This window comes from Oncorhynchus kisutch, linkage group LG30, assembly GCF_002021735.2.
Source record: "Oncorhynchus kisutch isolate 150728-3 linkage group LG30, Okis_V2, whole genome shotgun sequence".
In the NCBI taxonomy this organism is placed as follows: domain Eukaryota; kingdom Metazoa; phylum Chordata; class Actinopteri; order Salmoniformes; family Salmonidae; genus Oncorhynchus; species Oncorhynchus kisutch.
The window spans coordinates 44,979,779-45,007,776 of NC_034203.2; the positions used below are offsets into that span (position 1 = coordinate 44,979,779).

General features: G+C 43.7%; 1 protein-coding gene across 1 annotated transcript in view; it reads right to left on the reverse strand.

Moving 5' to 3' along the window:
- The window catches only part of LOC109880607 (receptor-type tyrosine-protein phosphatase mu-like), a 432,469-nt gene that overhangs the window by 376,499 nt on the left and 27,972 nt on the right, over positions 1-27,998 (reverse strand). The window contains 1 exon segment of the mRNA XM_031810129.1: positions 4,370-4,644. Within this exon segment, the coding sequence (XP_031665989.1) occupies positions 4,370-4,644 (275 nt within the window).

Sequence of the window (27,998 nt, forward strand, 5' to 3'; positions counted from 1 at the left end):
ATGTTTCTAGAGACAAAATCTCTCTCATCATCACTCATTGCCTAGGTTTACCTCCACTGTATTCACATCCTACCATACCTTTATCTGTACATTTTACCTTGAAGCTATTTTATTGCCCCCAGAAACCTCATTTTACTCTCTGTTCTGGACATCCTAGATGACCAATTCTCATTGCTTTAAGCTGTACCCTTATCCTACTCCTCCTCTGGTGATGTAGAGGTGAATCCAGGCCCTGCAGTGCCCAGCTCCACTCCCATTCCCCAGGTGCTCTCATTTGTTGACTTCTGTAACTGTTATAGCCTTGGTTTCATGCATGTTAACATTAGAAGCCTCCTCCCTAAGTGTGTTTTATTCACTGCTTTAGCACACTCTGCCAACCCAGATGTCCTAGCTGTGTCTGAATCCTGGCTTAGGAAGGCCACCAAAAACTCTGAAATCTCCATCCCTAACTACAACATTTTCAGACAAGATAGAACGGCCAAAGGGGGCGGTGTTGCAATCTACTGCAGAGATAGCCTGCAGAGTTCTGTCCTACTATCCAGATCACTGGATGGTATAGTATGGTAAGGTATAGTATGGTATAGTATGGTAAGGTATAGTATGGTAAGGAATAGTATGGTAAGGAATAGTATGGTAAGGTATAGTATGGTATAGTATGGTAAGGTATAGTATGGTATAGTATGGTAAGGTATAGTACGGTATAGTATGGTAAGGTATAGTATGGTATAGTATGGTAAGGTATAGTATGGTATAGTATGGTAAGGTATAGTATGGTATAGTATGGTGAGGTATAGTATGGTAAGGTATAGTATGGTATAGTATGGTAAGGTATAGTATGGTAAGGTATAGTATGGTAAGGTATAGTATGGTATGGTATAGTATGGTAAGGTATAGTATGGTAAGGTATGGTAAGATATAGTATGGTAAGGTATAGTATGGTAAGGTATAGTATGGTATAGTATAGTATGGTATAGTATGGTATAGTATGGTAAGGTATAGTATGGTATAGTATGGTAAGGTATGGTATGGTAAGGTATAGTATGGTAAGGTCTAGTATGGTAAGGTATAGTATGGTAAGGTATAGTATGGTAAGGTATAGTATGGTAAGGTATAGTATGGTATAGTATGGTAAGGTATAGTATGGTAAGTTATAGTATTGTATAGTATGGTAAGGTATAGTATGGTAAGGTATAGTATGGTATAGTATGGTAAGGTATAGTATGGTATAGTATGGTAAGGTATGGTATGGTAAGGTATAGTATGGTAAGGTATAGTATGGTATGGTATAGTATGGTAGGGTATAGTATGGTATAGTATGGTAAGGTATAGTATGGTATATTATGGTAAGGTATAGTATGGTATAGTATGGTAAGTTATAGTATTGTATAGTATGGTAAGGTATAGTATGGTAAGGTCTAGTATGGTAAGGTATAGTATGGTAAGGTATAGTATGGTATAGTATTGTAAGGTATAATATAGTATAGTATTGTATAGTATGGTAAGGTCTAGTATGGTACGGTATAGTATGGTAAGGTATAGTATGGTAAGGCATAGTATGGTACGGTATAGTATGGTATAATATGGTACGGTATAGTATGGTATAGTATGGTAAGGTATAGTATGGTAAGGTATAGTATGGTAAGGTATAGTATGGTAAGGTATAGTATGGTATAGTATGGTACGGTATAGTATGGTATAGTATGGTAAGGTATAGTATGGTAAGGTATAGTATGGTATAGTATGGTAAGGTATAGTATGGTAAGGTATAGTATGATATGGTATAGTATGGAGGGTATAGTATGGTAAGGTATAGTATGGTAAGGTATAGTATGGTAAGGTCAAGTATGGTAAGGTATAGTATGGTAAGGTATAGTATGGTATAGTATGGTAAGGTATAGTATGGTAAGGTCTAGTATGGTACGGTCTAGCATGGTAAGGTATAGTATGTTAAGGTATAGTATGTTAAGGTATAGTATGGTAAGGTATAGTATGGTAAGGTATAGTATGGTATAGTATGGTAAGGTATAGTATGGTAAGGTATAGTATTGTATAGTATGGTAAGGTATAGTATGGTAAGGTCTAGTATGGTAAGGTATAGTATGGTAAGGTATAGTATGGTATAGTATGGTACGTTATAGTATTGTATAGTATGGTAAGGTATAGCATGGTAAGGTCTAGTATGGTAAGGTATAGTATGGTAAGGTATAGTATGGTAAGGTATTGTATGGTAAGGTATAGTATGGTAAGGTCTAGTATGGTAAGGTATAGTATGGTAAGGTATAGTATGGTAAGTTATAGTATGGTAAGGTATAGTATGGTAAGGTATAGTATAGTATGGTAAGGTATAGTATGGTAAGGTATAGTAAGGTATGGTAAGGTATAGTATGGTAAGGTAAGGTAACAGAAGGTATGGTATGGTAAGGTAACAGAAGGTATGGAAAGGTATGGTATGGTAGGGTAACAGAAGGTATGGTATGGTAAGGTAACAGAAGGTATGGAAAGGTATGGTATGGTAAGGTATGGTATGGTAAGGTAACAGAAGGTATGGCATGGTAAGGTAACAGAAGGTATGGTATGGTAAGGTAAGGTATGGTATGGTATGGTAAGGTAAGGTAAGGTAACAGAAGGTATGGTATGGTAAGGTATGGTATGGTAAGGTAAGGTATGGTATGGTAAGGTATGGTAAGGTAACAGAAGGTATGGTATGGTAAGGTATGGTAAGGTAACAGAAGGTATGGTATGGTAAGGTATGGTAAGGTATGGTATGGTATGGTAAGGTATGGTATGGTAATGTATGATATGGTATGGTAAGGTAACAGAAGGTATGGTATGGTAAGGTAAGGTAAGGTAAGGTAAGGTAAGGTAAGGTAAGGTAAGGTATGGTAAGGTATGGTAAGGTAAGGTATGGTATGGTATGGTAAGGTAAGGTATGGTAAGGTAACATGAAGGTATGGTATGGTATGGTATGGTATGGTAACAGAAGGTATGGCATGGTAAGGTAACAGAAGGTATGGTATGGTAATGTAAGATAAGGTAAGGTAACAGAAGGTATGGTATGGTAAGGTATGGTATGGTAAGGTAAGGTAAGGTATGGTAAGGTATGGTAAGGTATGGTAAGGTAACAGAAGGTATGGTATGGTAAGGTAACAGAAGGTATGGTATGGTAAGGTAAGGTATGGTATGGTATGGTAGGGTAAGGTAAGGTAACAGAAGGTATGGTATGGTAAGGTATGGTATGGTAAGGTAAGGTAAGGTATGGTAAGGTATGGTAAGGTAACAGAAGGTATGGCATGGTAAGGTAACAGAAGGTATGGTATGGTAAGGTAAGGTATGGTATGGTATGGTAAGGTAAGGTAAGGTAACAGAAGGTATGGTATGGTAAGGTATGGTATGGTAAGGTAAGGTATGGTATGGTAAGGTATGGTAAGGTAACAGAAGGTATGGTATGGTAAGGTATGGTAAGGTAACAGAAGGTATGGTATGGTAAGGTATGGTAAGGTATGGTATGGTATGGTAAGGTATGGTATGGTAAGGTATGATATGGTATGGTAAGGTAACAGAAGGTATGGTATGGTAAGGTATGGTAAGGTAAGGTAAGGTAAGGTAAGGTAAGGTAAGGTAAGGTAAGGTAAGGTATGGTAAGGTATGGTAAGGTAAGGTATGGTATGGTATGGTAAGGTAAGGTATGGTAAGGTAACATGAAGGTATGGTATGGTAAGGTATGGTATGGTAAGGTAACAGAAGGTATGGCATGGTAAGGTAACAGAAGGTATGGTATGGTAATGTAAGGTAAGGTAAGGTAACAGAAGGTATGGTATGGTAAGGTATGGTATGGTAAGGTAAGGTAAGGTATGGTAAGGTATGGTAAGGTATGGTAAGGTAACAGAAGGTATGGTATGGTAAGGTATGGTAAGGTAACAGAAGGTATGGTATGGTAAGGTATGGTAAGGTATGGTATGGTAAGGTATGGTATGGTAAGTTATGGTATGGTATGGTAAGGTAACAGAAGGTATGGTATGGTAAGATATGGTAAGGTATGGTATGGTGAGGTAAGGTAAGGTAAGGTAAGGTAAGGTAAGGTATGGTAAGGTAAGGAATGGTAAGGTAAGGTATGGTATGGTAAGGTATGGTAAGGTAACAGAAGGTATGGTATGGTAAGGTATGGTATGGTAAGGTAAGGTATGGTAAGGTATGGTATGGTAAGGTATGGTATGGTAAGGTAAGGTATGGTAAGGTAAGGTATGGTATGGTAAGGTAACAGAAGGTATGGTATGGTAAGGTAACAGAAGTTATGGTATGGTACGGTATGGTATGGTAAGGTATGGTAAGGTAAGGTAAGGTATGGTATGGTACGGTGAAATCTTCTCACCTGATAGAAGTTAGGCCAGTAGGTAGAGATGGCCAGTTCTACCTGCACCCAGGCTCTAGTAGCTGGCCCAGACACGTTCCAGACGGGCATGCCCAGTGGACTGTTGTTCTCTCTGATGTACACGTTGAGCTGCCCCGGTCCCGCCCCCTCGCGGCCAGACAGGAAGTACTCGAAGATTACGCAGTGGGTGTCATTCTCCTTCAGCTGGGGGGTCAGGAGGAGGGCCTTCTGACCAGCAAAACGTCCAGACGTGTTGACCATCATGAAGGCTGAATCTAGGATAGAGGAGACAGCATGTGAGACAGTACTGTGGAAATGTACAAAACTTCAGCTGACAGATCCTGATTCTAGAGGACCACATTAACAGGAATAAGAACAGTGTAGCTGGAGTGTCAGAACTTAACGATCTAAAGGATCGCATCAAGACAAAACAAACTTTATTTAAAGATGCAATCTGCGGTTCAAACAATAACAAAGAGTACATCCTGCCACTGTTTTTGGTAAACAGCTGAGGTATGGGGCTGGGGGGGGGAAATGTCAAATTCATAGACAAAGCTTTGGATGCAAGGATTGACCATCCATGATATCAAAACTATAGTTGTATTCATGTTTGGAGGTTATACAGTGTTTGTTTACATTCATACCGAACAATAACACGAACGCAACATGCAACAATTTCAAAGATTTTACTGAGTTACAGTTCAGATAAGGACATGTGAAATGGGCCTAGGAGGGCATAGGCCCACCCACTGGGAAGCCAGGCCCAGCCAATCAGAATGAGTTGTTCCCCACAAAGCACCCCCCTAACTCAGCACAAGGTGTACTTGTGTAATGATCATGCTGTTTAATCAGCTTCTTGATATGCCGCACCTGTCAGGTGGGTGGATTATCTTGGCAAAAGGAGAAATGCTCACTAACAGAATATGTAAACAAATTTGTGCAAAATATTTGAGAGAAGAAAAGATTTTGGTGCGTATGGAACATTTCTGGGATGTTGTTTCTTTTTGCAGTCACTTTAAATAGCATGTAGCCATCTGGATACATTTGACAGTTTAACAGTGGAGAGGAGACAATAACATGCAATAGTATGGGTTAGCAAAGGTTCTTTATGTAGAGAGAGAAGACTGGGAGAGGACTGGGAGAGGACCGGGAGAGGACTGGGAGAGGACTTGGAGAGGACTGGGAGAGGACTGGGAGAATACTGGGAGAGGACTGGGAGAGGACTGGGAGAGGACCGGGAGAATACTGGGAGAGGACTGGGAGAGGACCGGGAGAGGACGGCGAGAGGACCGGGAGAGGACTTGGAGAATACTGGGAGAGGACTGGGAGAGGACCGGGAGAGGACTTGGAGAGGACTTGGAGAGGACTGGGAGAATACTGGGAGAGGACTGGGAGAGGACTGGGAGAGGACTTGGAGAGGACTTGGAGAGGACTTGGAGAGGACTGGGAGAATACTGGGAGAGGACCGGGAGAGGACTGGGAGAGGACTTGAAGAGGACTGGGAGAGGACTGGGAGAGGACTGGGAGAATACTGGGAGAGGACTTGGAGAATACTGGGAGAGGACTTGGAGAGGACTGGGAGAGGACTGGGAGAGGCCTGGGAGAGGACTGGGAGAATACTGGGAGAGGACTGGGAGAGGACTTGGAGAATACTGGGAGAGGACTTGGAGAGGACTGGGAGAGGACTTGGAGAATACTGGGAGAGGACTTGGAGAGGGCTTGGAGAATACTGGGAGAGGACTTGGAGAGGACTGGGAGAGGACTGGGAGAGGACTGGGTTGTGCTTTGATTGACTGTAAAACATTGAGGAGACATGAGACAGGGTTGGAGTCAATCCCAATTTCCAGTCAATTCACGAAAGAAAAACGAAATTCCAATTCTACATGTTCCTAATTGAAAAGCATTGAAGAGAGATGGAATTGGAACGTTAGTGTACTTCCTGAATTGACAGGAAGTCATCGTAACACTGCCAGCTATACTGAGGGTTTATAACAAAGGTGGATTATAGCTCAAATGATGGAGAAAAATGAAGAAATGGGTAGAATGAGGAATCAATAGCAACTAGAGTAAGAAGAACATTCTAGATTTCCTCCCTTTCATTTAACAATAAAGGTTCATCTAATCCTCTCTCCAGCTGCCAATAGAGGACAAGTGAGAATGATTATATTGGCAAAACATTGAGGAAAAAGGGCTGAGCACAGCGCATTTATCATCCTCTCATAGACCTATAGCTGTCAGCTCTACAGAAAGAATAGAAGACACATGACGTACTGAAAGGACACGTGTGAAATACAATCCAGGGTTATATTCATTAGTTCCATAGAAAAACCATCACAAAACTAGCAGCGAAAATGAGTCTTTCTTACTGGCCAAGTTCTGGTTAGTTCCTCCGCGTTCAGCCCGTTCGCCCCTGTTTGGTTCTTTGTGAATACAACGCAGAAGATAAACATAACAGGGTGGTCAGGATTGTGTTGAACTTACTTCCAAAGAAAAAAGCAGAGAGTACGAATACACAATTAATCACCTCACAAAGAACATTTACATATTCACTTTATAGGGAAAGACTAATCACTGGTGAGCAGCACACATCTACAGACTAATCACTGGTGAGCAGTACACATCTACAGACTAATGACTGGTGGGCAGTACACATCTACAGACTAATGACTGGTGAGCAGCACACAGCTACAGACTAATGACTGGTGAGCAGCACACAGCTACAGACTAATGACTGGTGAGCAGCACACAGCTACAGACTAATGACTGGTGGGCAGTACACATCTACAGACTAATGACTGGTGGGCAGTACACATCTACAGACCAATGACTGGTGAGCAGCACACAGCTACAGACTAATGACTGGTGAGCAGTACACATCTACAGACTAATGACTGGTGAGCAGTACACATCTACAGACTAATGACTGGTGAGCAGTACACAGCTACAGACTAATGACTGGTGGGCAGCACACAGCTACAGACTAATGACTGGTGAGCAGTACACAGCTACAGACTAATGACTGGTGGGCAGTACACAGCTACAGACTAATGACTGGTGAGCAGCACACAGCTACAGACTAATGACTGGTGGGCAGCACACAGCTACAGACTAATGGCTGGTGAGCAGCACACAGCTACAGACTAATGACTGGTGAGCAGTACACATCTACAGACTAATGACTGGTGAGCAGCACACATCTACAGACTAATGACTGGTGGGCAGCACACAGCTACAGACTAATGACTGGTGGGCAGCACACAGCTACAGACTAATGACTGGTGGGCAGCACACAGCTACAGACTAATGACTAATGACTGGTGGGCAGCACACAGCTACAGACTAATGACTGGTGAGCAGCACACAGCTACAGACTAATGACTGGTGAGCAGCACACAGCTACAGACTAATGACTGGTGAGCAGCACACAGCTACAGACTAATGACTGGTGAGCAGCACACAGCTACAGACTAATGACTGGTGGGCAGTACACATCTACAGACTAATGACTGGTGGGCAGCACACAGCTACAGACTAATGACTAATGACTGGTGGGCAGCACACAGCTACAGACTAATGACTGGTGAGCAGCACACAGCTACAGACTAATGACTGGTGAGCAGCACACAGCTACAGACTAATGACTGGTGGGCAGTACACATCTACAGACTAATGACTGGTGGGCAGTACACATCTACAGACTAATGACTGGTGAGCAGCACACAGCTACAGACTAATGACTGGTGAGCAGTACACATCTACAGACTAATGACTGGTGAGCAGTACACATCTACAGACTAATGACTGGTGAGCAGTACACAGCTACAGACTAATGACTGGTGGGCAGCACACAGCTACAGACTAATGACTGGTGAGCAGTACACAGCTACAGACTAATGACTGGTGGGCAGTACACAGCTACAGACTAATGACTGGTGAGCAGCACACAGCTACAGACTAATGACTGGTGGGCAGCACACAGCTACAGACTAATGACTGGTGAGCAGCACACAGCTACAGACTAATGACTGGTGAGTAGTACACATCTACAGACTAATGACTGGTGAGCAGCACACATCTACAGACTAATGACTGGTGGGCAGCACACAGCTACAGACTAATGACTGGTGGGCAGCACACAGCTACAGACTAATGACTGGTGGGCAGCACACAGCTACAGACTAATGACTAATGACTGGTGGGCAGCACACAGCTACAGACTAATGACTGGTGAGCAGCACACAGCTACAGACTAATGACTGGTGAGCAGCACACAGCTACAGACTAATGACTGGTGAGCAGCACACAGCTACAGACTAATGACTGGTGAGCAGCACACAGCTACAGACTAATGACTGGTGGGCAGTACACATCTACAGACTAATGACTGGTGGGCAGCACACAGCTACAGACTAATGACTAATGACTGGTGGGCAGCACACAGCTACAGACTAATGACTGGTGAGCAGCACACAGCTACAGACTAATGACTGGTGGGCAGCACACAGATACAGACTAATGACTGGTGGGCAGCACACAGCTACAGACTAATGACTGGTGAGCAGCACACATCTACAGACTAATGACTGGTGGGCAGTACACAGCTACAGACTAATGACTGGTGAGCAGTACACAGCTACAGACTAATGACTGGTGAGCAGTACACAGCTACAGACTAATGACTGGTGGGCAGCACACAGCTACAGACTAATGACTAATGACTGGTGGGCAGTACACAGCTACAGACTAATGACTGGTGAGCAGCACACAGCTACAGACTAATGACTGGTGAGCAGTACACAGCTACAGACTAATGACTGGTGAGCAGTACACAGCTACAGACTAATGACTGGTGGGCAGCACACAGCTACAGACTAATGACTGGTGAGCAGTACACAGCTACAGACTAATGACTGGTGACTGGTGAGCAGTACACAGCTACAGACTAATGACTGGTGAGCAGTACACAGCTACAGACTAATGACTGGTGGGCAGCACACAGCTACAGACTAATGACTAATGACTGGTGAGCAGCACACAGCTACAGACTAATGACTGGTGAGCAGTACACAGCTACAGACTAATGACTAATGACTGGTGAGCAGTACACAGCTACAGACTAATGACTGGTGACTGGTGAGCAGTACACAGCTACAGACTAATGACTGGTGAGCAGTACACAGCTACAGACTAATGACTGGTGAGCAGTACACAGCTACAGACTAATGACTAATGACTGGTGAGCAGTACACAGCTACAGACTAATGACTGGTGAGCAGTACACAGCTACAGACTAATGACTGGTGAGCAGTACACAGCTACAGACTAATGACTGGTGAGCAGTACACAGCTACAGACTAATGACTAATGACTGGTGAGCAGTACATATCTACAGACTAATGACTGGTGGGCACCACACAGCTACAGACTAATGACTGGTGGGCAGTACACAGCTACAGACTAATGACTGGTGAGCAGCACACAGCTACAGACTAATGACTGGTGAGCAGTACACATCTACAGACTAATGACTGGTGAGCAGCACACATCTACAGACTAATGACTGGTGGGCAGCACACAGCTACAGACTAATGACTGGTGGGCAGCACACAGCTACAGACTAATGACTGGTGGGCAGCACACAGCTACAGACTAATGACTAATGACTGGTGGGCAGCACACAGCTACAGACTAATGACTGGTGAGCAGCACACAGCTACAGACTAATGACTGGTGAGCAGCACACAGCTACAGACTAATGACTGGTGAGCAGCACACATCTACAGACTAATGACTGGTGGGCAGCACACAGCTACAGACTAATGACTGGTGAGCAGTACACAGCTACAGACTAATGACTGGTGAGCAGTACACAGCTACAGACTAATGACTGGTGGGCAGTACACAGCTACAGACTAATGACTAATGACTGGTGGGCAGCACACAGCTACAGACTAATGACTGGTGGGCAGCACACATCTACAGACTAATGACTGGTGGGCAGCACACATCTACAGACTAATGACTGGTGGGCAGTTAATACCAGACTATATACAGGGTCAGTTAATACCAGACTATATACAGGGTCAGTTAATACCAGACTATATACAGGGTCAGTTAATACCAGACTATATACAGGGTCAGTTAATACCATACTATATACAGGGTCAGTTAATACCAGACTATATACAGGGTCAGTTAATACCAGACTATATACAGGGTCAGTTAATACCAGACTATATACAGGGTCAGTTAATACCATACTAGATACGGGGTCAGTTAATACCATACTAGATACAGGGTCAGTTAATACCAGACTATATACAGGGTCAGTTCCAGTACCATACTATATACAGGGTCAGTTCCAGTACCATACTATATACAGGGTCAGTTAATACCATACTATATACTATATACAGGGTCAGTTAATACCATACTATATACAGGGTCAGTTAATACCATACTATATACAGGGTCAGTTAATACCATACTATATACAGGGTCAGTTCCAGTACCATACTATACACAGGGTCAGTTATTGTTGGAGTGACAGTGAGTGTGTGTGTGTGTGTGTGTGTGTGTGTGTGTGTGTGTGTGTGTGTGTGTGTGTGTGTGTGTGTGTGTGTGTGTGTGTGTGTGTGTGTGTGTGTGTGTGTGTGTGTGTGTGTGTGTGTGTGTGTGAAAAAATAGTGTGTGTGTGAAAAAAAATAGAACTAAAATGTCAATAAAGATACAAGGTCAACTCAGATCGTCTGTGTAGCTATTTTGATAGTCTTATTGCTGGGGGATGGAAGCTGGATGGAAGCTGTTCAGGAGCCTGTTGGTGCCAGACTTGATACACCGGTACCGCTTGCTGTGCGGAAGCAGAGAGAACATTCTGCAGATGAACATTTAAGACAGAGTTAACTCTAGTGAAATAACACATGTACGCACACAGAGAATTGGATATCATTCCTCTGAGGAATCCCTGAGGTACAGAAGAAAAAGATGGGGGAAACCCTCCCCATCCCCCCCCCCCCCCCCCTGTAGTTCAACACACCATATACCAGACACCTATTTGTTCCTTCAGCGACACAGACTTTGCCCTGTTTGTTTTGTTGTGCTAAAGAACACACGTAACGCTCTCCAATTCAATCTCTCTATTCTCTCTCGTTCCTCCCCCCCCCCCCACTCTCTCTAACGAGCATCTGTCAATTTTACAGACCGTAGCAGGAGGAAAAGGAGGAGGAGAGGAGGAGATAAGAGGAGAGGAGGAGGAGAGGAGGCAAGGAGAGGAGTAGGAGGAGATAAGAGGAGAGGAGGAGATGAGAGGAGGAGGAGATGAGAGGAGAAGAGGAGGAGAGGAGGAGGAGGAGGAGATAAGAGGAGAGGAGGAGATGAGAGGAGAAGAAGAGGAGAGGAGGAGGAGATGAGGAGGAGGAGATGAGAGGAGGAGAGGAGGAGGAGGAGGAGGAGATAAGAGGAGAGGAGGAGATGAGAGGAGAAGTGAAGAGGAGGAGAGGAGGAGGAGATGAGGAGGAGGAGATGAGAGGAGAAGAGGAGGAGGAGATGAGGAGGAGGAGATGAGAGGAGAAGAGGAGGCAAGGAGAGGAGTAGGAGGAGATAAGAGGAGAGGAGGAGGCAAGGAGAGGAGTAGGAGGAGATAAGAGGAGAGGAGGATATGAGAGGAGAAGAGGAGGCAAGGAGAGGAGTAGGAGGAGATGAGAGGAGGAGGAGGATATGAGAGGAGAAGAAGAGGAGAGGAGGAGGAGATGAGAGGAGAAGAAGAGGAGAGGAGGAGGAGATGAGAGGAGAAGAAGAGGAGAGGAGGAGGAGATGAGGAGGAGGAGATGAGAGGAGAAGAGGAGGCAAGGAGAGGAGTAGGAGGAGATAAGAGGAGAGGAGGAGATGAGAGGAGAAGGAGATGAGGAGGAGGAGATGAGAGGAGAAGAGGAGGCAAGGAGAGGAGTAGGAGGAGATGAGAGGAGGAGGAGATGAGAGGAGAAGAGGAGGAGAGGAGGAGTAGGAGGAGATGAGAGGAGGAGGAGGATATGAGAGGAGAAGAAGAGGAGAGGAGGAGGAGATGAGGAGGAGGAGATGAGAGGAGAAGAGGAGGAGAGGAGGAGGAGATGAGGAGGAGGAGATGAGAGGAGAAGAGGAGGAGAGGAGGAGACGAGAGGAGGGGGGAGATGAGAGGAGGAGGAGGATATGAGAGGAGAAGAAGAGGAGAGGAGGGGAGATGAGAGGAGAAGAGGAGGAGACGAGGAGACGAGAGGAGGGGGAGATGAGAGGAGGAGGAGGATATGAGAGGAGAAGAGGAGGAGGAGGAGGAGGAGGAGGAGGAGATGAGAGAAGAATGTCATGCAACATTGTCTTACAGGATCTGATCTCTAGTCTACAACATCTCAATACATCTCTATCTCTACTGATCTGATGGCACTGATCAGTGCCATCCATTTTGTCACCAAAGCCCCATATACTACCCACCACTGCGACCTATATGCTCTCGTTGGCTGGCCCTCACTACATATTTGTCGCCAAACCCACTGGCTCCAGGTCATCTATAAGTCTTTGCTAGGTAAATCCCCGCCTTATCTCAGCTCACTGGTCACCATAGCAACACCCACCCGTAGCACACGCTCCAGCAGGTATATTTCACTGGTCATCCCCAAAGCCAACACTTCCTTTGGCCGCCTTTCCTTCCAGTTCTCTGCTGCCAATGACTGGAACGAATTGCCAAAATCACTGAAGCTGGAGTCTTATATCTCCCTCTCTAACTTTAAGCATCAGCTGTCAGAGCAGCTAACCGATCACTGCACCTGTACACAGCCCATCTGTAAATAGCCCACCCAACTACCTCATCCCCATATTGTTGTTTATCCTCTTGCTCTTTTACACCCCAGTATCTCTACTTGCACATCAATATCTGCACATCTATCACTCCAGTGTTAATGCTAAATTGTAATTATTTTGCCTCCATGGCCTATTTATTGCCTTACCACCCTACTCTTCTACATTTGCACACATTGTATATAGATTTTAAAAAACATTTTCTATTGTGTTATTGACTTTATGTTTATTTGTGTAACTCTGTTGTTGTTGTTGTTGTTTTTTGTCGCACTGCTTTGCTTTATCTTGGCCTCAGTTGTAAATGAGAACTTGTTCTCAACTGGCCTACCTGGTTAAATAAAGGTGATTTTTTTTTTTTTTTGAAATAGAAAAATCTCTAGTCTACATCTTAATGAATCTCCATCTCTACTGCTCTATGTGACTCTAGTCAACTGTTAAACCTGTTAAACTGTGGAAACGAGGGTGTCTTTCGAGGCTGAGGGATCTCCACAGCAGCTGAACGGTAAACTGTGAACGCAGCAGGTACATCTCTGGCCACTGAGGTGAATATGGAGAATATGTCACACACAGTACATTAACTTATGGCAGAGCAAATCACTTGTCTTTCCTCCACTATTTGCACCATGTTCACTCTCGTATGTGTAGACAGCAGGTCAGAGAGCAACTTTGAGACACTCCAACTTTGATCGTCGCTCGATAGTGTTCTCTAAGGTCCTTTTAATAACATTCAACCATCTGTTCAGGTGACGAAACTTTTTCTTTCTCTCTCTCTCTCTCTCTCCTTCCCTCCCTCCTTGTCGCCCTCCCTCTCTGTCTCTTTGTATTCATATCTCTCTCCCTACCCCTCTCTCCCACCTCTCTCTCCCTCCCCCCTCTCTCTCTCTCTCTCTCCCTCCCTCCCCCTCTCTCCTCTCACTTCCTCCCATCTTCCTCCCCTTCTTTCTCCCTCCCTCCCCCTCTCTCTCTCCCCTCTCTCTCTCTCTCTCTCCCTCCACTCTCTCTTCCCCTCTTTCTCCCTCCCTCCCCCTCTCTCTGTCTCTCTCTCCCCCTCCCCTCTTTCTCTCTCTCTCTCTCTCCCCCACTTTCCCCCCCCACTCCCTCTCCCTCTCCCCCCCCCTCTCTCGCCCTCCCCCGTGGGGAGTCAGGTCTCTGTCAGTGTGATATGAAGCAACACTAATAACCTCATGATGAATAGGTTCCATTGAAGCGCCATTACGAAGACAGAGCACACGTCTCAAATGGCACCCTATTCTCTACGTAGTGCACTACTTTCAACCAGGGACCCCAGGCACTATAGTGGAATAGGTTGGTATTTGGGACGCGGCCCAGAGAACCACAGAGAAACACATAGTGCTGTACTTCCTGTGATGATTAAAAACAGTCTGCTTACTATACAATGTGACACTGTTACACACAGGTTGATGCATCGCTGTGATCTCTGTGTATGTATGTGTGTATATGTATGTGTGTGTGTTCTGTGTGTGTGTGTGTGTGTGTGTGTGTGTGTGTGTATATATGTATGTGTATGTATATGTGTGTGTGTGTGTGTGTGTGTGTGTGTGTGTGTGTGTGTGTGTGTGTGTGTGTGTGTGTGTGTGTGTGTGTGTGTGTGTGTGTGTGCATGCATGCGTGTGTGTGTGTGTCATTGTCTTTTCTCCCTGTGTAGGTAATTAAGGTTAGAAATCTGATCCGTACATTTCCCTCCATTATTAATGAAATATGAATCAAACAATGTACATTGTCTTACGAGTCCCCATATGGCTACATATTTCATCGTCTCTTGCAAGTGCCACACTACCTTCAGAAAGTATTCACACCCCGAGACTTATTCCACATTTTGTTGTGTTACAGCCTGAATTCAAAACGGATCGAACAGATTTAAAACATCAAGTTCAGTTCTTTGCAACATGTTTTTCAGTGTTACTTCCTGTTGCAAACAGGATGCACTTTTTTTTTTTATAGATTTGATTTATGTCCAGGCTTCCTTCTTTTCACTCTGTCATTTAGGTTAGTGGAGTAACTACAATGTTGTCGATCCATCCTCAGTTTTCTCCTATCACAGCCATTCAACTCTGTCATTTAGGTTAGTGGAGTAACTACAATGTTGTCGATCCATCCTCAGTTTTCTCCTATCACAGCCATTCAACTCTGTCATTTAGGTTAGTGGAGTAACTACAATGTTGTCGATCCATCCTCAGTTTTCTCCTATCACAGCCATTCAACTCTGTCATTTAGGTTAGTGGAGTAACTACAATGTTGTCGATCCATCCTCAGTTTTCTCCTATCACAGCCATTCAACTCTGTCATTTAGGTTAGTGGAGTAACTACAATGTTGTCGATCCATCCTCAGTTTTCTCCTATCACAGCCATTCAACTCTGTAACTGTGTTAATGTCACCATTGGCCTCATGGTGAAATCCCTGAGCGGTTTCCTTCCTCACCGGCAACTGAGTTAGGAAGGACGCTTGTATCTTTGTAGTGACTGGGTGTATTGATACACCATCCAAAGTGTCATTAATAAATTCACAAAGGACTATTCAACGTCTGCTTACCCTTCTTTGCGAGGCATTGGAAATGGAAATGGAAATTTGTGCTTGAATCTGTGCTTGAAATTCACTACTCGATCGAGGGACCTAACAGATATAATACTTGTATGTATGGGGGTACAGAGATGAGGTAGTCATTCATAAAATCACCACTATTATGAACCACAGAATGAGTCCATTCAACTTATTATGCCATGTTATTATTTACTATAATAATATGACTTATTATGTTACTCCTGAAATAATTTATGCTCGCCATGACAACAACAAGGGGGTTGAATACTTATTGACATTTCAGCTTTACATTTTATACATTTCTCAAATGTTCAAAAAAACAAAAACATAATTCCACTTTGACATTATGGGGTATTGTGTGTAGTAGAACAGTGACCACAAAAATCTCAATTTCTATCCATTTTAAAATTCAGGCTGTAACACAAGTAAATATGTAAAAAGTTAAAGTGGTGTGTGAACACTGTTATGAACCTCGTCCTCCTCCTCTGAGGAAAACAGTCCCGTGTGGCGACAAACACTGACACGGAAGACAAAACACCCACAACCCAAAAGTGAAACCCAGGCTACCTAAGTATGATTCTCAATCAGGGACAACAATTGACAGCTGCCTCTGATTGAGAACCATACCAGGCCGAACTCAAAACCCCCAACATAGAAAAACAAACATAGACAGCCCACCCCAACTCACGCCCTGACCATACTAAAACACAGAACTAAGGTCAGAACGTGACAAATACTTACTGAAGGCGCTGTAATCTAACCGTAATGCAACACATTAAGTAGATAACTACTTAAATAGAAATAAAAAAATTCAAAACTCAAACTTTGGAGGAAGTATTTGACAAATGCATTTCCGTTCTTTTAACTTGAATATGACAGAATATATATATATTTCAGTTACACCACATCTCTCCTTGCCGTCTCACCACACAGACTCTAGGAACAAGAACATTGAAAACCCCCCTATGTGTTTGTCTAATCTGATGCCGTTCATTTGGGACCCCAGTTCATTTGGGACTCCAGTTCATTTGGGACCCAGTTCATTTGGGGCACAGCCCATTTGGGACCCAGTTCATTTGGGACCCCAGTTCATTTGGGACTCCAGTTCATTTGGGACCCAGTTCATTTGGGACCCCAGTTCATTTGGGACCCAGTTCATTTGGGACCCAGTTCATTTGGGACCCAATTCATTTGGGACCCAGTTAATTTGGGACCCAGTTCATTTGGGACCCAATTCATTTGGGACTCAGGCCCATTTGGGACCCAGTTCATTTGGGACCCAGTTCATTTGGGGCACAGCCCATTTGGGACCCAGTTCATTTGGGACCCAGTTCATTTGGGACCCAGATCATTTGGGACCCAGTTCATTTGGGACCCAGTTCATTTGGGGCACAGCCAGCTCATTTGGGATCATTCCTTCCCTGATGCTCATCAAGATGAATAACGACCGCATATGTACACTGCCGTAGCAGCAGTTGAACTACTAATCGCAAACCAATTAGCTTACCAGTCTAAGATCAAGTCATAATGACTTTGTGTTAGCATTATGCTACTTGCAAGAAACACCGGTATGTGGGTTGTTCTCTCTCTCTCTTCCTCCTTCCCTCTTATCTCCCTTGTTCTCTCTCTCTCTCTCTCTCTCTCTCTCTCTCTCTCTCTCTCTCTCTCTCTCTCTCTCTCTCTCTCTCTCTCTCTCTCTCTCTCTCTCTCTCTCTCTCTCTCTCTGTCTCTCTCTCTGTCTCTCTCTCTCTCTCTGTTTCTCTCTCTCTGCATCAGGCTCTGCCCCAAATGGTCCCCCTTACACCATGTGTAGTGCACTACTTTTGACCAAAGAACCTGTAGGTCGAACGTATTGCACTATAATGGGAATAGGGCGCCATTTGGGACTATAGATATAGTGTGGCGTAGTCCTTAAAGGGCAGAGCTGTTGTCAGAGGACGAGGTAATACGGAGAACACTGTCATTCATATGGTGGTTACTGTTTCCTCTTTCTACTGCACACAGTAAAGAATATAGACCTGTATAGCATAGAATATAGACCTGTATAGCATAGAATATAGACCTGTATAGCATAGAATATAGACCTATACAGTAAAGAATATAGACCTGTATAGCATAGAATATAGACCTGTATAGCATAGAATATAGACCTGTATAGCATAGAATATAGACCTATACAGTAAAGAATATAGACCTGTATAGCATAGAATATAGACCTGTATAGCATAGAATATAGACCTATACAGTAAAGAATATAGACCTGTATAGCATAGAATATAGACCTATACAGTAAAGAATATAGACCTGTGTAGCATAGAATATAGACCTATACAGTACAGAATATAGACCTGTATAGCATAGAATATAGACCTATACAGTAAAGAATATAGACCTGTATAGTACAGAATATAGACCTCTATAGCATGGAATATAGACCTCTATAGTATAGAATATAGACCTGTATAGAATATACCACTGTTAAGTACAGAATACAGACCTGTATAGAATATACCCCTGTTAAGTACAGAATACAGACCTATATAGGACAGAATATAGACCTATACAGTACAGAATATAGACCTGTATAGCATAGAATATAGACCTATACAATACATAATATAGACCTCTATAGCATAGAATATAGACCTATACAGTACAGAATATAGACCTGTATAGTACAGAATATAGACCTCTATAGCATGGAATATAGACCTCTATAGTATAGAATATAGACCTGTATAGCATAGAATATAGACCTATACAATACATAATATAGACCTCTATAGCATAGAATATAGACCTATACAGTACAGAATATAGACCTGTATAGTACAGAATATAGACCTCTATAGCATGGAATATAGACCTCTATAGTATAGAATATAGACCTGTATAGTGCACTACTTTTGGCAGCTTCATTAAATAGTCCATGCAAAACACCAGTCTCAACGTCAACAGTGAAAAGGCCACTCCGGGATGCTGGCCTTCTAGGCAGAGTTCCTCTGTCCAGTCTCAGCGTTAACAGTGAAGAGGCGACTCCGGGATGCTGGCCTTCTAGGCAGAGTTCCTCTGTCCAGTCTCAGAGTCAACAGTGAAGAGGCGACTCCGGGATTCTGGCCTTCTAGGCAGAGTTCCTCTGTCCAGTCTCAACGTCAACAGTGAAGAGGTGACTCCAGGATGCTGGCCTTCTAGGCAGAGTTCCTCTGTCCAGTCTCAACGTCAACAGTGAAGAGGTGACTCCGGGATGCTGGCCTTCTAGGCAGAGTTCCTCTGTCCAGTGTCTGTGTTCTTTTGCTCATCTTAATCTTTTATTTTTATTGGCCAGTCTGGGATATGGCTTTTTCTTTGCAACTCTTCACTGTTGCCATGCTGCTGTTCCAGTTTCAACTGACCTGAGCCCTAGGACCATGCCCCAGGACTACCTGACATGATGACTCCTTGCTGTCCCCAGTCTACCTGGCCATGCTGCTGCTCCAGTTTCAACTTCCACCTGACTGTGCTGCTGCTCCAGTTTCAACTGTTCTGCCTTATTATTATTCGACCATGCTGGTCATTTATGAACATTGAACATCTTGACCATGTTCTGTTATAATCTCCACCCGGCACAGCCAGAAGAGGACTGGCCACCCCACATAGCCTGGTTCCTCTCTAGGTTTCTTCCTAGGTATTGGCCTTTCTAGGGAGTTTTTCCTAGCCACCGTGCTTCTCCACCTGCATTGCTTGCTGTTTGGGGTTTTAGGCTGGGTTTCTGTACAGCACTTTGAGATATCAGCTGATGTACGAAGGGCTATATAAATAAATTTGATTTGATTTGATTTGATTTGATTTGCCATTGAGACGGGTGTTTTGCGGGTACTATTTAATGAAGCTGCCAGTTGAGGACTTGTGAGGCGTCTCTTTCTCAAACTAGACACTCTAATGTACTTGTCCTCTTGCTCAGTTGTGCACCGGGAACTCCTACTCTTTCTATTCTGGTTAGAGTCCGTTTCCACTGTTCTGTGAAGGGAGTAGTACACAGCGTTGTACGAGATCTTCAGTTTCTTCGCATGGAATAGCCTTCATTTCTCAGAACAAGAATAGACTGACGAGTTTCAGAAGAAAGGTCTTTGTTTCTGGTCATTTTGAGCCTGTAATCAAACCCACAAATGCTGATGCTTCAGATACTCAACTAGTCTAATTAAGGCCAGTTTTATTGCTTCTTTAATCAGAAAAACAGTTTTCAGCTGTGCTAACATAATTGCAAAAGTGTTTTCTAATGATCAATTAGACTTTTAAAATGATAAACTTTGATTAGCCAACACAACGTACCATTGGAACACAGGAGTGATGGTTGCTGATAATGGGCCTCTGTACGCCTATGTAGATATTCCATAAAAAATCTGCTGTTTCCAGCTACAATAGTCATTTACAACATTAACAATGTCGACACTGTATTTCTGATCTTTTTGATGTTATTTTAACGGACCAAAAAATTAAGTGACCCCAAACTTTTGAACGGTAGTGTATATAGCATAGAATATAGACCTGTATGGTATAGAATATAGATATGTATAGTATAGAATATAGACCTATATAGTATAGAATATAGACCTGTATGGTATAGAATATAGATATGTATAGTATAGAATATAGACCTATATAGTATAGATGTTTTTTTTTTTTATACCTTTATTTTACTAGTCAAGTCAGTTAAGAACAAATTCTTATTTTCAATGACGGCCTAGGAACAGTGGGTTAACTGCCTGTTCGGGGGCGGAACGACAGATTTGTACCTTGTCAGCTCAGGGATTTGAACTTGCAACCTTTCGGTTACTAGTCCAACGCTCTAACCACTAGGCTACCCTGCCGCCTCAAATATAGACCTGTATAGAATATAGACCTGTATAGTATAGAATATAGACCTATATAGCATAGAATATAGACCTGTATGGTATAGAATATAGATATGTATAGTATAGAATATAGACCTATATAGCATAGAATATAGACCTGTATGGTATAGAATATAGACATGTATAGTATAGAATATAGACCTATATAGTATAGAATATAGACCTGTATAGTATAGAATGTAGACCTGTATAGCATGGAATATAATAGAACTCCTGAAAAATGAATCATGTTGATACTAATATTGTGAATGCTAGACAGGCCCTATCGAAGGCTGAGGAAAGACAGGCCCTATCGAAGGCCGAGGGAAGACAGGCCCTATCGAAGGCTGAGGAAAGACAGGCCCTATCGAAGGCTGAGGGAAGGCAGGCCCTATCGAAGGCTGAGGGAAGACAGGCCCTATCGAAGGTTGAGGGAAGACAGGCCCTATTGCAGGCTGAGGGAAGACAGGCCCTATCGAAGGCTGAGGGAAGACAGGCCCTATCGAAGGCTGAGGAAAGACAGGCCCTATCGAAGGCTGAGGGAAGACAGGCCCTATCGAAGGCTGAGGGAAGACAGGCCCTATTGCAGGCTGAGGGAAGACAGGCCCTATCGAAGGCTGAGGGAAGACAGGCCCTATCGAAGGCTGAGGGAAGACAGGCCCTATCGAAGGCTGAGGAAAGACAGGCCCTATCGAAGGCTGAGGGAAGACAGGCCCTATCGAAGGTTGAGGGAAGACAGGCCCTATCAAAGGTTGAGGGAAGACAGGCCCTATTGCAGGCTGAGGGAAGACAGGCCCTATCGAAGGCTGAGGGAAGACAGGCCCTATCGAAGGCTGAGGTAAGACAGGCCCTATCGAAGGCTGAGGGAAGACAGGCCCTATCGAAGGCTGAGGGAAGACAGGCCCTATCGAAGGTTGAGGGAAGACAGGCCCTATTGCAGGCTGAGGGAAGACAGGCCCTATCGAAGGCTGAGGGAAGACAGGCCCTATCGAAGGCTGAGGGAAGACCGGCCCTATCGAAGGCTGAGGGAAGACAGGCCCTATTGCAGGCTGAGGGAAGACAGGCCCTATCGAAGGCTGAGGGAAGACAGGCCCTATCGAAGGCTGAGGGAAGACAGGCCCTATTGCAGGCTGAGGGAAGACAGGCCCTATCGAAGGCTGAGGGAAGACAGGCCCTATTGCAGGCTGAGGGAAGACAGGCCCTATCGAAGGCTGAGGGAAGACAGGCCCTATTGCAGGCTGAGGGAAGACAGGCCCTATTGCAGGCTGATGGAAGACAGGCCCTATCGAAGGCTGAGGGAAGACAGGCCCTATCGAAGGCTGAGGGAAGACAGGCCCTATTGCAGGCTGAGGGAAGACAGGCCCTATCGAAGGCTGAGGGAAGACAGGCCCTATCGAAGGCTGAGGGAAGACAGGCCCTATCGAAGGCTGAGGGAAGACAGGCCCTATTGCAGGCTGAGGGAAGACAGGCCCTATCGAAGGCTGAGGGAAGACAGGCCCTATCGAAGGCTGAGGGAAGACAGGCCCTATCGAAGGCTGAGGGAAGACAGGCCCTATCGAAGGCTGAGGGAAGACAGGCCCTATCGAAGGCTGAGGTGTGTTCCATTTGACCAATCACGAATGAATTGTACATTACTGTAAATATAACAGATATAATGCATATCCTGCTGCTACATTTTGTCCCCAAATACCCGAGGCAGATCTGAAACATATCTACGCCTGATTGTTATGGAAGATCAAGCAGAGGGGATTGCTCATCCCCATTGGTTGATCTACTGCCTGACCTGTCGTGTGTTAAAATAAATGCTCCGGGGAATTTTAACCACCAATAACGTAGGTGGTTAATAGTTTTTAACAAAACTAACGCAATGGTCAACGGTAGCGCTTATAGTCCAGTGTGGATTGATAATACAGTTTATTATGTAGCATAGGTTACAGTAACGAGTGATAGCAGCAGTAAATGAAATCCAGGGTTTTGCTTCGATATGTTTGGAGTGTTGACATTGAGTATAGACGTTTATGAGGCACACTTCTCCCCAGTATAAAATACTAGACTCCTGTAAAGGTTATTGTATGTGTGAGGTATGTTTTCAATAAGCAAGATAAAGCCTAGGTGTCTGTAAAGGTTATTGTATGTGTGAGGTATGTTTTCAATAAGCAAGATAAAGCCTAGGTGTCTGTAAAGGTTATTGTATGTGTGAGGTATGTTTTCAATAAGCAAGATAAAGCCTAGGTGTCTGTAAAGGTTATTGTATGTGTGAGGTATGTTTTCAATAAGCAAGATAAAGCCTAGGTGTCTGTAAAGGTTATTGTATGTGTGAGGTATGTTTTCAATAAGCAAGATAAAGCCTAGGTGTCTGTAAAGGTTATTGTATGTGTAAGGTATGTTTTCAATAAGCAAGATAAAAGCCTAGGCTTCTGTAAAGGTTAACCGGTAACCGGACAAGAGGTGGGGATGGATACAAGCCGAATGGAGTAGAGCACTGCAGGTAGGCCTGTGTGAATTATTAGTAATGGAGTAGGACACTGCAGGTAGGCCTGTGTGAATTATTAGTAATGGAGTAGGACACTGCAGGTAGGCCTGTGTGAATGATTAATAATGGAGTAGGACACTGCAGGTAGGCCTGTTTGAATGATTAATAATGGAGTAGGACACTGCAGGTAGGCCTGTGTGAATTGTGAATAATGTAAAAGCATGACGAGAAAAGTCTCACCAGGAGACTGTTTATAAACCTTTACGGATAGGCTCCTCGGAAAATGCATAGCTGTCACGCCCTGACCATAGAGAGCTTTTTATTCTCTATGTTGGTTAGGTCGGGGTGTGACTAGGGTGGGTAATCTAGGTAATTATATTTCTATGTTGGCCTGGTATGGTTCCCAATCAGGGGCAGCTGTTTGTCGTTGTCTCTGATTGGGGATCATATTTAGGCAGCCATTTTTCCCCATTGTGCTTTGTGGGATCTTGTTTTTTGTGTTGTTGCACTGGATTTTCTTCACGTTTCGTTTGTTCGTTGATTGTTTTGTTTTGCTTTGAGTTTCACATAGTAATAAAAGATGTGGGACCCAGATCACGCTGCGCTTTGGTCCAGGTATTATGACAATCGTGACAATGGCCAGGATAAGAAAAGCACTAGGCTGTTGAAACCATGTCATCATAGTAGGGTAAGGATAGAAAACTAAGGGTTTGTTCTTTAATAAAATAAAACTGAAAACAAGCAATTGTTAAAGGAAAAAAAATGTATGTCTCTAAATATGATTATCTCATCTCTCCTTCCATAACAGACATATAGTCTACATGGAGGGGTTTATGTTCCCTGATGGACATATAGTCTACATGGAGGGGTTTATGTTCCCTGATGGACATATAGTCTACATGGAGGGGTTTATGTTCCCTGATGGACATATAGTCTACATGGAGGGGTTTATGTTCCCTGATGGACATATAGTCTACATGGAGGGGTTTATGTTCCCTGATGGACATATAGTCTACATGGGGGGGTTATGTTCCATGATGGACATATAGTCTACATGGGGGGGTTTATGTTCCATGATGGACATATAGTCTACATGGTTTATATTCCATAACGGACATATAGTCTACATGGTTTATGTTCCATGATGGACATATAGTCTACATGGTTTATGTTCCATGATGGACATATAGTATACATGGTTTATATTCCATAACAGACATATAGTCTACATGGTTTATATTCCATGATGGACATATAGTCTACATGGTTTATATTCCATGATGGACATATAGTCTACATGGTTTATGTTCCATAACGGACATATAGTCTACATGGTTTATATTCCATAACAGACATATAGTCTACATGGTTTATATTCCATGATGGACATATAGTCTACATGGTTTATGCTCCATGATGGACATATAGTCTACATGGTTTATATTCCATAACGGACATATAGTCTACATGGTTTATGTTCCATGATGGACATATAGTCTACATGGTTTATGTTCGCTGATGGACATATAGTCTACATGGTTTATGTTCCATACCAGACATATAGTCTACATGGTTTATGTTCCATGATGGACATATAGTCTACATGGTTTATGTTCCATGATGGACATATAGTCTACATGGTTTATGTTCCATGATGGACATATAGTCTACATGGTTTATGTTCCATGATGGACATATAGTCTACATGGTTTATGTTCCATGATGGACATATAGTCTACATGGTTTATGTTCCATGATGGACATATAGCCTACATGGTTTATGTTCCATGATGGACATATAGTCTACATGGGGGAGTTTATGTTCCATGATGGACATATAGTCTACATGGTTTATGTTCCATGATGGACATATAGTCTACATGGAGGGGTTTATGTTCCATAATGGACATATAGTCTACATGGAGGGGTTATGTTCCCTGATGGACATATAGTCTACATGGAGGGGTTTATGTTCCATAATGGACATATAGTCTACATGGAGGGGTTTATGTTCCCTGATGGACATATAGTCTACATGGGGGGGTTATGTTCCATGATGGACATATAGTCTACATGGGGGGGTTTATGTTCCATGATGGACATATAGTCTACATGGTTTATGTTCCATGATGGACATATAGTCTACATGGTTTATGTTCCATGATGGACATATAGTCTACATGGTTTATGTTCCATGATGGACATATAGTCTACATGGTTTATGTTCCATGATGGACATATAGTCTACATGGTTTATGTTCCATGATGGACATATAGTCTACATGGGGGAGTTTATGTTCCATGATGGACATATAGTCTACATGGTTTATGTTCCATGATGGACATATAGTCTACATGGGGGAGTTTATGTTCCCTGATGGACATATAGTCTACATGGTTTATGTTCCATAACGGACATATAGTCTACATGGTTTATGTTCCATAATGGACATATAGTCTACATGGAGGGGTTTATGTTCCATGATGGACATATAGTCTCCATGGTTTATGTTCCCTGATGGACATATAGTCTACATGGGGGGGTTTATGTTCCATGATGGACATATAGTCTACATGGGGGGGTTTATGTTCCATGATGGACATATAGTCTACATGGTTTATGGTCCATGATGGACATATAGTCTACATGGTTTATGGTCCATGATGGACATATAGTCTACATGGTTTATGTTCCATGATGGACATATAGTCTACATGGTTTATGGTCCATGATGGACATATAGTCTACATGGTTTATGTTCCATGATGGACATATAGTCTACATGGTTTATGGTCCATGATGGACATATAGTCTACATGGTTTATGTTCCATGATGGACATATAGTCTACATGTTTTATGTTGCATGATGGACATATAGTCTACATGGTTTATGTTCCCTGATGGACATATAGTCTACATGGTTTATGTTCCCTGATGGACATATAGTCTACATGGTTTATGTTCCATGATGGACATATAGTCTACATGGTTTATGTTCCATGATGGACATATAGCCTACATGGTTTATGGTCCATGATGGACATATAGTCTACATGGAGAGGTTTATGTTCCCTGATGGACATATAGTCTACATGGTTTGTGTTCCCTGATGGACATATAGTCTACATGGTTTATGTTCCCTGATGGACATATAGTCTACATGGGGGGGTTTATGTTCCATGATGGACATATAGTCTACATGGTTTATGTTCCATGATGGACATATAGTCTACATGGGGGGGGTTTATGTTCCCTGATGGACATATAGTCTACATGGTTTATGTTCCCTGATGGACATATAGTCTACATGGGGGGGTTTATGTTCCATGATGGACATATAGTCTACATGGTTTATGTTCCATGATGGACATATAGTCTACATGGTTTATGTTCCATGATGGACATATAGTCTCCATGGTTTATGTTCCATGATGGACATATAGTCTACATGGGGGGGGTTTATGTTCCATGATGGACATATAGTCTACATGGGGGGGTTTATGTTCCATGATGGACATATAGTCTACATGGGGGGGTTTATGTTCCATGATGGACATATAGTCTAGCGTAAGGGGTTTTACACACATCTAAGATAATAACAGGAGATGGATAAAATAATGTAATCGCTTATAATGATAAAAAGGGAATGTCTGCTCACTGTTTTGCTGCTGCCAAACTTGATATTTCAATAAAGCTTTGGTGATTAAGATTTATTTCAAAGCGGTCTCACGAGCCAAACCCTTTATCGATAGTCTAGACTACTTGGCGAATGCATTGGGCCGGACAAAAAAAACAGCCTTCATTGAGAGGAGGGGAGGCTGTGCTTGGTTTGTAATCAAATGAAATGTGGATATATATTTCTCTTTTTCAATGTTTACAGGCAGAAAAAGCACATCTCCCTGGTTCCATGTGCATTATGGGTAATGTGCATCAGGGCTGAATAGGCTGCTCTTCCGTTGTAAAAATCCCTGCCATAATCAACCACGTTGCCACTAAAACCAGATTTCGGTAGGTCTTAAATATCCCCAACAGCAACATACTGAAGTTGGCACTTTGACCCATGTTTTTAAGGGCCCACCTCAGGTATTCCCACCTCAGGTATTCCCACCCCTCCCACCTCAGGTATTCCCACCCCTCCCACCTCAGGTATTCCCACCTCAGGTATTCACACCCCTCCCACCTCAGGTATTCCCACCTCAGGTATTCCCACCTCAGGTATTCCCACCCCTCCCACCTCAGGTATTCCCACCTCAGGTATTCACACCCCTCCCACCTCAGGTATTCCCACCCCTCCCACCTCAGGTATTCACACCCCTCCCACCTCAGGTATTCCCACCCCTCCCACCTCAGGTATTCCCACCCCTCCCACCTCAGGTATTCCCACCCCTCCCACCTCAGGTATTCCCAACTCTCCCACTTCAGATATTCCCACCCTCCCACCTCAGGTATTCCCACCCCTCCCACCTCAGGTATTCCGACCTCTCCCACCTAAGGTATTCCCACCTCTCCCACTTCAGATATTCCCAACTCTCCCACCTCAGGTATTCCCATCTCTCCCACCTCAGATATTCCCACCCCTCCCACCTCAGGTATTCCCACCCCTCCCACCTCAGGTATTCCCACCCCTCCCACCTCAGATATTCCCACCCCTCCACCTCAGATATTCCCACCCCTCCCACCTCAGATATTCCCACCCCTCCCACCTCAGGTATTCCCACCCCTCCCACCTCAGGTATTCACACCCCTCCCACCTCAGGTATTCCCACCCCTCCCACCTCAGGTATTCACACCCCCTCCCACCTCAGGTATTCCCACCCCTCCCACCTCAGGTATTCCCACCTCAGGTATTCACACCCCTCCCACCTCAGGTATTCCCACCTCAGATATTCCCACCCCT